Consider the following 12,264-nt stretch of genomic DNA (forward strand, 5'->3'; position numbering starts at 1 on the left):
GTATAATCGAGTCGACACAGTCACGAGCGAGTTTAGTAAGGGCGAGTTAGGCATGTGTAGGTGCGTTTTGAATCGTCTATATCCGCAGGCCTTCCACGTATGCAAACACTCAGCGACATCCACGTCCGAAATTCGAACGAGACCTTGTGCCGAAACTTCGGGGGAGCTAGCTAGTGCATCTGGCTGGAAACTTTGCTTGGCTCGTACACCGTTTCTGCCAATGGTAACTCAGTTTCTGTAGTCGGGAGTACATCACGATTTTTATTTTTATAAGAGATAAGGCAAGTGCTGTGAACCGAGGACAGGTCAAGCTTAGTCCAGTTTCTGCCGTTAAATGTCAAGTTGAGAAAACCAAAATAAACGGTAAGAAAAGTAAGTTGAACCTTGAATTCAAAGAGTCAAGACTGAGATTGTCGATATCGGAGCTGCGCCGTGGTGGTCAGCTACGTTAGGCGGTACCGACTCACTCGATCCGTCGCTGCGAGCTGCTGTGGACTGCGGTAGTGACGTGTTCGTGATGATGCTGTGTCTTTTCAATAAAAATTTCATTTCAATATTTAATGTGATGATGCTGTGTCTTTTCAATAAAAATTTCATTTCAATATTTAATGTTGGTTGACAATCGACAGATATGGTTTACTCACATTGGCAATGCCATGCATGTCAGCGGTTGGAGCCTAATTAAAAAGCCAAAAAAAAAGCGAGAGATAAAAAAATTGAGTTTCTTTCATCAAACGTCAAATTCGATTTTAATAAAAAAATTATTTTTATCATAATTTTAATGGCATGACACTGATTGACTGACGGCTAACTAACTGTACATTAACGTTTGACCAAACTTGGTTAGGCAGCTGGCAGCCGTCTGTTTCGTAGAGTTTTTTTAACACTTCTTAGGCCTAAATATTTTTTATTTCTCCTTGTACTTGTAGTTGTACACAGACGTAGCCAGGCGGCTTCGTGAGAGTAAACATTTACTGACGTAGGCTTTTTCGAACTGACATAATTTGAACAAAGAAATTATCATATTTTGGAAAAAAAGAAAAGCATATTTATAAGGCAACAATAGTCAAAACTGACTAGTTTGCCTATTCAAAATAACAACAGCTTACTCTCAATGAAGCCAGGTCTTCCTCCTCATTCAGTCATTGACCTACACGAAGGATGCCAAAACCTGAAACTTTCACCCCCGAGATTTCTACTTTCCTTCTAAAAGATCTAGCCCTAAAATGCTAAATCATGTACATGGGATAAAACTTAATTTCCAACATTTCTACGCTCTCGTTGTTATTTTGGGCAAGAATTCATCAAAAAATGAGAAAAATATTGTGAAAAGACGGAAGAGACTTGCCCGATGTTTACGCCACCATCTTGTTTCCTATTGTTCTTTGCGAATTCTTGGACTTGCCCTATTCAATTAAAGCCATCATTAAAGCCTCTGAAATGTCCCATACGTAACGCGCGCGAATTCTTGGACTTGCCCTATTCAATAGATATACATCAGCCTTTCTGAAACTAAAAAATTTCTGTTGATGCCCACTTTGATCATGTTGATTGTGAGCATCAACAGAAAGGCTGATGTATTGTGGATAAGGAGTTTGAATGGTCAGGTAGGATTGAATATTTAAATTACTTTTACAATCCACAAAATTTTCAATTGAAATGCCAAAAATCTCATAAAATATGGAGCAAATAATGATTTTCTTGCCCCAAAACCATGGCCAGTCAAATCAAGCTGTTTAATAATTTGTTTTTTCTGATTTCAAAATGGGGAAAAGCAACAGTGTAAACTGATCCTATTTTTGAAAAAACAGAAAACGGGCGTTGATCAATAATTTGTTTCGGGAATGAAACACTACTGAAAAACAGAAAAAAGGTAAAACTTTTTGTTTGTTAACCAGTTTATTTTTTGCTTTGAAAATAAACATACTTGAATTGAAATTCTTGCTTCCTTTTTCTGTTTTTTCTTTGACGAAGCACGTCTTCTTGTTTCCTTTTTCCGTTTCAAAATCAGAAAAAGGAAGTATCTGATCGTACCACCTTCATGGTATGATATTAAGATAATTCATGTTGTTTTGATAAAATGATTGAAACCATGTGGGTGCTCGATGACTTTTGTGCAAGATTGCATAGCTCACGGGCCAATCATGTCGATGAGAAAGGCTGCATTTTGAGTTTGCTCTGCCTAAATTTCCATTTTTTGGATCAGATTTTTGATTGACAAATCATGTCCTATTCAGGGGGGAAGGGATTTTGATGGTTGATCATTTTCCTACTATCAAGACCTTCATTGATTAATCTTGCAAATTTCAAACTTTGTCTCCCTCTTCAACATCAATGTTTTAAGCACATTTACAGCACAGTAATAGCCAACAAAGTTAATGTAATTGACCTCCCAATCAGTGTACTTCAATAAATTTCCCTATAGATATGCATCACTGCCAAATGAATGCAATCATTGACCACTCATTCAATGAACAAGGTTATGATATAACCTTGTTCTCACTTTTATCTCCTTGTTCTCACTTTTATCTCCATGTGTGGCAAAATAAGGGTGGCAATGTTTGGCTTATTTTCTCTTTTTCTTTGGGGCGAATGCTTGACGTTTTTGCACTGACAATTTCCATTACACCTATTATTCATACAACTTGACTCTTATTTAAATTTGATTCTTTAAATCATTTTTTTCTTAATTAAAAATAGAGATCAAAAAATGAACATTTTCTTGCCATATTACTTTCCACCAATAGAGGGCGTACAAAAAATATGCCCCAAATTCAAGTTTTTGAGCGCTCTGGTGAATACAAAAATTATTCCCAAGTTACTAATGAAAAATAGATTGCAACTGTATGGAAATTAGTAATTTTGGTCACAAAAGTGATATTTTAATGATTGTTTAAAGTGTGTGCTCTGTACAACATTGGCATACCATAGTCCTACCTGTAGATTCCCCACAGGCAGGGTAGTAGTAGTGAACAAGTGTCATTGACCAAGAACAGTCACTGAACTTCATATTAATGACCCCATCTCCAAACTTGTTTAGTTGTACTTTTTTAAAGTAAATATAATATTTCTTTTCCCTCCTGTTATTCCACTTATTAAAATTGTTCCCTTACATGTACACTGTACCTGTTAGAGGTTTCTATACCCTAAGTGGCCAACATATTACCGTTTTAATGATTTAACCTATGCCTTTATCATTCTGGTTTTATAACTACTTTATACTTTGTATTTTAGTTAGAATTATTTCACCATTTTTTCTAATTTGATTTTATAGTTTCATACAGAAATTGGTTTTCCTGTAGATACATGTTCAGTTCCTGAATTCCTGAAGATGATCTAAATTAAAGATTAAAAATTTGAACTCTCAGTGTGAAACAACTTGAGTTTTATTTCTATTATCTTTGGCTTTCCTATATTTGACATTCATGTAGGAAGTGAGGAAATATAGTCTAAAAAAAATTATGAAAATTTTTTTTTTGGATCATTATGAATAAGATATGCAAATTTTTTTTATTGAAAATCGTTATTTGCATATGTAACACCCTATTTCATTTCAATTTTTTTTTTCTTTGCAGATGTCATCTTTGTAATCTGATTTAAAGGTTTCCACAAAGAAAATTTGCAAAAGCCAATTTTTTCCTTATGTATTTCTTTGTTTTTAGAATTTCTTATGTATTTTTCTGTTTTTTTTTCATCTTTTAGAATTTTTTTTTCAATGGAAATTATTACAGACCATATAACAATTAAATCAAGCCCTAATTTAATCAAGCAGACCAATAAGAACAAAAAATAATCACCCTTTTATGAATTTTTTTTCCCATAGACTTTGTACAGGAAGTATAAAAATGAGCCATTATCGGCATGATATTGCCTCGTAAAAAGTCACGTGACGTCGTGATGGTGTACCCGAACATCGCAAATTGAGGCTCAAAAGTTGCGCGAGACTTCAAAGATAAAAGTCCTCAAATTTTGCGGTGCTATCTTTTCGCGTTTTGAAAATACTGTGCGTCGAGGGAGCCACCATGCATTTTAAATTTTAGGGTTAACTATAAAGGTGTATCGTTTCTGACATGCCTCTGTATTGTTTGTAATCTGGCATGTACATGAGCAGTATGTATTTGGTCTCAAATCAGAGATTGTTGTCAAATTTGCTTTTACTATCCTTTTTTTTTTAATTGTGAAAAACATGTTTCCCTTTTTTCTTGGACACACCGTGCATTGGGATTGCTAGCGATGTAAATAAATGAATTGAATTGAAAGCTGAAGCACTGGTGCACTATACATGTATAGGGACAGAGATTTTCTGTTTTTGAAGCCTTTAATTCCACTTCAAACATGATCAAAATTGGAAATTCTCTTTTGCCATAGAATTAGAAAACACAAATTTCTTACTTAAATGCAAAGGTAAATTTAATGAATTTTCACATGAAAAATTAAGAACCAAAATGGATTTTCTTTTTTGTAATTAATTGGAAACTCACTGTCCCTGTGCATGTATGTTAGAGTAATCTACAAGGCAGTAGGGTTTGTCTAATTTAAATTCTATCAAAGGCTCGCCATTTTGTTTCATTATTTTTCCTCCAGATGTGGTCAATTGCAGTACTTGTGCTCGTTGCCGCCAGTTTGGCAGATGCTTTCTATGTTCCTGGTGTTGCCCCCGTCGAGTTCACCAAAGGACAAGCCGTAGCAATCAAGGTAGGATAATCAGGCCCATTGAAGCCCATTGTGTTAACAATTTCAAATTATGAGTTGATACAGAATCTAATAAAATGAAAACCAAAGTGTCTGTTCAAAGGACAAGTCCACTCCAACATAAAATTGATTTCAATAAAAAGAGAAAAATCCAACAAACAGAACACTGAAAATTTCATCAAAATCGGATGAAAAATAAGAAAGTTATGATATATTAAAATTTCTCTTAATTTCACAAAACAGTTATATGCACATCCTGGTTGATATGCAAATGAGGAGACTGATGACGTCATCCACTCACTATTTCTTTTGTATATTATTGTATGAAATATTCTGATTTTCTCCTCATTGTCAAGTGAAACAGTGATTAATTCCTCCCTGAACATGTGGAATTAGCATTGTTTAATACTATATGATTCAGTCAAGTCGGTCACTATGGTCAAATCTGTAAAAAATGATAAAAATGATAAAATGTATACAATAAAAAACAAAAGAAATAGTGAGTGATAGACATCATCGACTGACTCATTTGCATGTCACTGAGTTGTGCATATCACTGTTTTGTGAAAAATAAGCGTAACTTTAAAAATGCCATAACTTTCTTATTTTACATCCAATTTTGATGAAATTTTTAGTGTTATGCTAGTTTGATTTTTCTATATTTATTGAAATCAACATTTTACTGGAGTGGACTTGACCTTTGAATACAAAGTATTTGCCAAAATCACACCTGGGAGAAATGGTGTAAAATTTGGTGAGAAAACGGCCAAAGGCCTGGCATTTCTGTCAGACGCAGTTATAATATACTGTCCCACATGTGCTTTTCTGTGTTGGTGATCTTCAGTGTGATTGTTTTTCATCTTCATGGATTTCATGATTCCATGAAAGTTAATATGTAATTGCACCAGATCTCTAGATAAGATCCACACTAATTAAGTGACAATTAGACATGGTTTTGTAAACTTTCTTGTGAAATCAGGTTTACTATTCATCTGAAATACAACTTGGTAATTGATCATGCACTGTTGGGCTGGTTTTCGTGATTGATAGAATCACCAGCAATACATACAGTGTATGTACAGTTCTTCATGTACATTACAATGATCATTTAATGTCAAGATCATTTGTCATATTATTCAACATGGTCCAGTTTACCTTTCCTCTAGATATCTCAATTCCCATGATGATGTATTTTGATCAAAGTATCTTTATCCTGTTTTCCTAGTCACAAAAGCCTCTGAATGTCCATCTACAGTATGTGACATGCACATATTCTTGAACTTGCTCTATAACTTAGTTTTATAGACAGTGAAAAAAATCATCTGAATTCAAGATGTATTAAATAAGATTAATTCAATGAATGTGGTAACCACCATTTGAATATGTCTAGATGATTCTCAAATTTTTGGCTGGTACATTTGTACATTTGTAAATGTTTGGCATACCTGTAGTTGTGAAGTCACATTCAGAAGCACATGTACATGTATTGTAAATCTATACAGTACCAGTAAAAGTTAGCTTCAAAATCGGCTTCTGGATTTTCATGGTGTCAAATTCTCTCAGACTAGCGGCAACATAAACGGAAAAGCAGCTCTGCAAGAGAACGATTCCATCTAATTCATAATATTGTATTGAGAAGTTATGCAACCCAATCCAAAATAAAATTTAGACTTTCGGGTTTCCAGAAAATTCTATGATTAGATATAACAATTCACAGTATTCTAATAAAGAAATCAAGTGTCACACTTCATTTTTTTGGCACATACATGTAGTATGTGCTTTTTATATGTAATGTGCAAAAATGTCAAATATTGAACTGAACTTGTTTTGTATGTCACATACACGTATGTACACCACTGCCTCTTTATTTATTTACAAAACACTGTGTGGATCTTCTTTTACAAGGCCATCCAATGCCATGGTCGCCGATGCCCCCCAGAAATGGCAATGATGCTCTTCCAAATATTTGTAGAATAAAGGCCAAAATGTAAGATGCCTTTTTTGCCAGTGGCCTTGGTGCCCTTTGATTTGGTTATCCAGGCAATGTGTCCTATTGAACACTACATTTTACTATTGATGCCCTGTTTGATGCCTTAGATGCCCACTATTAAAAGTGAGCACTGCCATCCCTTTATAAACTGTGCCTCCTAAAGAAAATTGGTCTTTCCCTATTGAATTTCCTTCAAGGAATTCATCCACTGTGTGCTGCACTCGACCCAGGTGATGTAAATGGGTACGGGCAGGAAGTAGTTCCTCAAAAGCTGTGTGCACCTGAACAGGTAGTCTAGCTTAGCCAGGGTTACAATAGCAGGGCCCGCTGGGAGAAGTTTTCTGAACTGAAGTGGCTACCCTGGGTACATGTAAATATATGGTTGTTGTTGTTGTTGTTATTATTATTGTTATTGAATTCTAAATTTGAGCCCTGTATTTCAATGTAATCAATTTCTAAATTTTTCCAGGGAGTAAAGCTGACAAGTACAAAGACACAGCTACCCTACGAATACTACTCTGTGAAACTGTGCCCTCCAGTCGCTGGCAATATTGTACATGAATCAGAGAATCTTGGAGAAGTGTTGAGAGGGGATAGGATCGTCAATACAAACTATATGGTAAGTCACTGTTTTAGTCAAACAAAGCCTTAAGGGACCACCGATTGTCTATCTATGAGCAAATCCACAGTATACAATGTACATGTACATGTCCGAAATAGAGCACTGAATATCTACATGTAGCTTTCCCTTCATAATAAACCTATTTGACATTGTTCTTCTACAGTTTATCTTTCCTTCATGTAATTTTGGATTACATACATTTAATTGAATGTGTACAATACAATGACTGGTTCTACACATGAGCAAAATGAAAAATGTGATTCACTATTATAGCAATGTACATGTTCATGTAAACTTCAATGAAAAGTGTCTAACATTTTTCACATGTCCTACTCTGAATTTAACATTATACTGTGCATGACATCGAAAATCTATGTTAACACGTGGCAGTTGCAGGTACCTGTGTTATTCAGCCAGGGTCTCAATGGTTGAATAACTTTCAATCACTCGTAAATATTGACATAAGGCTTCAGCAGTGTGATTGTGGTACACTGTATATTCCATTGTTAAGTGAATACATAGTATGTAAAGAGGTCCATGTATGAGATCTGTTTGGTGGATGGAGCAGAAGACTGGGGAAAAGTGGGTGTGGTTTTGTGTGCTGTAGATGGATGAAGCTTACTGCAGTAGTTGTAAAGCCACCTATGAATTCTCTTTATTGGTCTTATTCTTGCATGTGCTGCTCTCCCTGCCATCAGAATGATGCAGCCTCCTGTACATGTACTTGCACTTGACATAGCATGTTTTGTATATTAAAATTGCTATGTCAGTATGTCTATCCATTACCATATCTGCACTTCATGACACTCCTTCCAGTGGCTCACTTTATTCATCATTCCAGACTCCCAGGAGAGCTTTCTGTATGAGCTGCCAAAGGGATTACCCCCCATCAAGTACTGATATATAATGCTGTATATTGTTCAGTGTAGATTGTTAAATGCCGCCAAGTTGACCTACTGTCTATGCAAATACCCATAGTTTGGGGGGACCCTGACCTGGAAGTTGTCAGCACTAACAAGTTGACGGATACATTTTAGGGCTATTGTCATTTACAGATAAACACCAGTTATTTTTTTGGTAGGGACTTATGACAGCTAAAATAAAGAAACACATAAGAAATTCAGTATCACCAAATACTACATGAATATCAACAAACTTCTATTACCTGCATTGTACACTTTCATATCGTGTAGTGGTCTAGTGGTTCTGACTCTCGCCTCTCAAACGGGGTCGTGGATTCGAATCCTAGCCATGGCTTGTTTTCCTCCAGCGAGAAATTTGTCCTCACTGTGCTGAGGTAAATGGGAACAGGCAGGAAGTAATTCCTCCAAAAGCTGTGTGAACCACGATCGGTGGACTAGCTTAGCTGGGATAATATAAGAGCGCCTTGAGCACCTAGCAAGGTGGATACGTGCCCCGTACAAATCCTATTATTATTTATTTATTTATTTATTATTGATATTATCATACCTAGATCCTTGTATGTAGAGGTACATGTACATGTACATGGAGAAATGAGTTTCAATCAGGATTTCTCAATTTTGTTGCTTGAATATATTGGCCGTTAGTTCCGTAACATTATAATCCTTGTGTGTGGTCGCTGTATTTATGTTTTGTCCGGTTGCGATTATTGATACCCCACTGCGGAAATGCAACTGAGTAACTAAAAGCCACAAACTGTTTAATAATACATACTATTTTTATTTCTGTTATTTTTTTTCTTGTATAGGTCAAGATGAAGACTGACCACAGTTGTTTGGTTCTTTGCGAGGTAGAGTTTGACAAAAAAGAATTGAAGACTCTCGTCGACAGGATCAAAGAAGATTACAGCGTGCATTTGTGAGTACACACACTGGGTATAATTTTCTTGCTACCGCATCGTAATTTATTCCAGATTTGTAGAGACTACGCAAAAAAAAATTTGTGGAGCAAATTTATCTATAGGACTGTATTGACTTCAATTGATTGATACATGTAGCGTTTCTCATACGACCAAAAATGGTAATCAAATTTAGCATGGCAAAATGAATTCCAGTTACAGTATTTAGGGTGGGATTCTCACACTTGTAGCAGTGGTTTAGTTTATTCCTCTGATTATATGTTTATAGTCACCAAGTTTTATGGGACAGGTTTAGAGCATTTGTTTCCAGAATGAGAAGGGTACCAGCTTATAAACCAATATGGCATGCATTATTAGAATGTACATATATGTGTGCATACAGTACATGCATGTTCCTTGTGTGTTAACCCTATCTAGGCCAGGGTATTTTGGAGATCACATGGCCGCCCCTTGAGATCGCGCTGAAAATTGGCACGCAGGTTGTCTGGGACTCAATCTACAAAAATCTATATTAATTGATTTCATCCACATTGCTCTTACCCGGTAATTAAATGCTAATTTATGCTTAACTTTTTCTTCTAACTCCTCCAGATATTATAATTTTGGGTATAGAAACTCTGTGGTGTCCAAGCAAATGTACATGAAATATTTGGGATATCAGATCAATTTCTTATGTTTGGTATTATTTTTTTAAATTTTTTTATTCATTTCTTTTTTTGTGCCTTTTGTTTTTCATTTTTTTTGGGATGAACTTTGTCAGGGACTCTTTTGAGATCATCAACAGCATATAAATCTAATAATGATCATACATTTAGTGTTTTTGGTTGAAAACAGAGAAAATCACGTTTTTGGGCAATTTTTGGTCTGACATGTACTCTATACAAAATGTTGAGTAATTTCCGAACTGCATACCCGGGCAAATAGTCTCAAAAGATGCGCAAGACTTGAAAGTAAAAAGTCGGCATGCGGCGCGGTAAAAAAAACTTTGCGTAGCAAAAAATATTGCGCGAATTGTTGAGGGGGTGGCCTCTGACCCCCCCCTCCCGGTCTAGATAAGGTTAAAATGATATAGTGAGGGAGAGGGCCTAAAAAGAGGGTTCAGAGAATGTGGAAATGTCTCCTTACATCCCCTGCACCCCTCCCCCTCTATCATTAATTTCCCTGTTCTATCCACAACCACTATGCTGATTTGCACCAGCTTTCATACCCAGCACTGTTTGGCACCCTTCCCCATTTAAAAGAAAAAATCATTATTCCACATAATTTGCTGAAATGTCCAGTCTCCACTTTCTTGTGTCCTTGAGTATACACATGTTCATGTAAGTTGCATCCATCAGCTTCAGTGTATGTATTTCTCGTTTTAATGGAATGTAATCTACATAAATGTATACTTTTTAACCAAACAAAACTCCAGCAGATGATATTGATTCTTATGATATTGATTTTGCTGTTGGGATATAAAAAAAAAAATGGGTGGAAACATGTTACACATAATTCAATGGAACAGGGTTTTCTTCCATTTGATGTTGCATACATTTAACAGTGGCTTCACCTTTTTCAAAAAGAGAAAGATACATGTAGCTGGGAGATGGACATGATTTGTTGAGGAAAATAATTCTAAAAATGTAAAATGCCCCCCCTCCCCCCAAAAAAATAATAAGTGTATACAGTACATGTCACCTACAGAATCTACATCTCCTGCCTAAATTTACAAATGTGCTTTTGAATCTGTGGTCTGAAATTCTGAATTATTGTTAGAAGTATTCCCTCAAAAAATCTGTGAGCACCGCAGGCATTGGTACTTTGCTAGCCTACATAGCCTACACCTGGGGGAATACATACATTGTATACATGTAGGAGGCCCCAGCTACATGTACATGTAGCTCACTTTGGTAAAAAGTATTCTGAAACTGGAGTGGGCTAAGCTTTCATACATTACATACATGCACCATGTATTTTAGTATTTACGTAGCATTTTTTCATTGAAACATCCTCATAGTAGGATTAAGACCCCCCCCCTTTCCCTAGCCCCATTGATTTCCTGATGGTAGGGACATTTTTGTTGTCTGTAAAGGATATTCGTGTATGTATGTTTGTACTCTTTATTCATTAATTTCTAAAACTTGACTTTCTTAACAGGATTTCAGACAACCTACCAGCTGCTACTAAAATTCAAATTGATAATGAAGATGAGTTCCAGTATGCTCATGGCTACAAGCTGGGTTTTGTCGCTAACAAGAAGGTGAGAAGTACAGTACTGTATGGGCACTAGTATTCAACCCGGCATAATTCAAAGATTTGGAGAAATTCCCCCAAAAATGAGAAATAGGGAATTCATCTTAATTTCATACCTTTGTTATTTCCAGGGTAATCTGTTGTCAGTATTTTCTTTATCAATCTGTCGACTGTATGCGCAGAGGATTGAATTATGTGGCGATGACCTTTTACATTGAATTGCCCTTGTATTCAACCTAGTGATGATAGATAGCAAATCTCAAAATGGCTTTAGATTGCTCAACTACATCTAGATCTATGTATCAAGTCTCTGGCTTTCACTAATTCCCTGTTTGATCTCATCTCGAATGCTCTAGTCCATAGTCGGATGGGACAAGGGCAGATTGAGGGACGGGCCATCTTTCATCGCTAGGTTGAATACTAGTGTTGGTAGGTGGAATACTAGTGTAAAATGCCATCGCCACCTTATTCCATCGCACGTGCGTACTGTCGACAGATGGATAAAAACAATGCTCAATGAAACATCTATTTGATAATCTCGGTAATGGACTCCCAACATGTTAGCATAATTTTTGTAATTTTTCAAAATACAGGTTGATTATTGTTAAGTGTGTGTGATGTTTGATTTCATTTCAGATTTACTTGAACAATCACCTCGAATTGGACATGAAATCACATAAACTGACCCCTGAAGGGTAAGTGAGCAGATCTTTTTAGAGAGGAACCATTAAACCATTGAATCTTTAAAAAAAAAGGATTTTTATAACATATAGGCAGCTGCTTGCATGTGACGTCACAAATTTAAAAAAATGATAAAAATCATAGCTTACTTCTTGACCTTCGATAGATTTTCCTCTTTCCTTCACCAATACCTTCACTTCACAG

General features: G+C 35.9%; 1 protein-coding gene across 3 annotated transcripts in view; it reads left to right on the top strand.

Annotated features, from left to right (window-relative positions):
- Window positions 1–12,264, top strand: part of LOC121431074 (transmembrane 9 superfamily member 4-like) — a 25,270-nt gene continuing 13,006 nt past the window's right edge. Inside the window, exons 1-6 of one of the 3 annotated variants that reach the window (XM_041628552.1) lie at window positions 1–223; window positions 4,585–4,695; window positions 7,152–7,301; window positions 9,034–9,143; window positions 11,284–11,386; window positions 12,016–12,074. In XM_041628552.1, coding sequence (XP_041484486.1) covers window positions 53–223; window positions 4,585–4,695; window positions 7,152–7,301; window positions 9,034–9,143; window positions 11,284–11,386; window positions 12,016–12,074 — 704 coding nt within the window. In that variant the 5' untranslated portion in view covers window positions 1–52. Of the gene's footprint in view, window positions 373–4,584; window positions 4,696–7,151; window positions 7,302–9,033; window positions 9,144–11,283; window positions 11,387–12,015; window positions 12,075–12,264 lie in introns of all 3 variants that reach the window. The other 2 variants (XM_041628554.1, XM_041628553.1) reach the window with 2 other exon arrangements.

The sequence above is a fragment of the Lytechinus variegatus genome, chromosome 17, assembly GCF_018143015.1.
Source record: "Lytechinus variegatus isolate NC3 chromosome 17, Lvar_3.0, whole genome shotgun sequence".
Taxonomy (NCBI): domain Eukaryota; kingdom Metazoa; phylum Echinodermata; class Echinoidea; order Temnopleuroida; family Toxopneustidae; genus Lytechinus; species Lytechinus variegatus.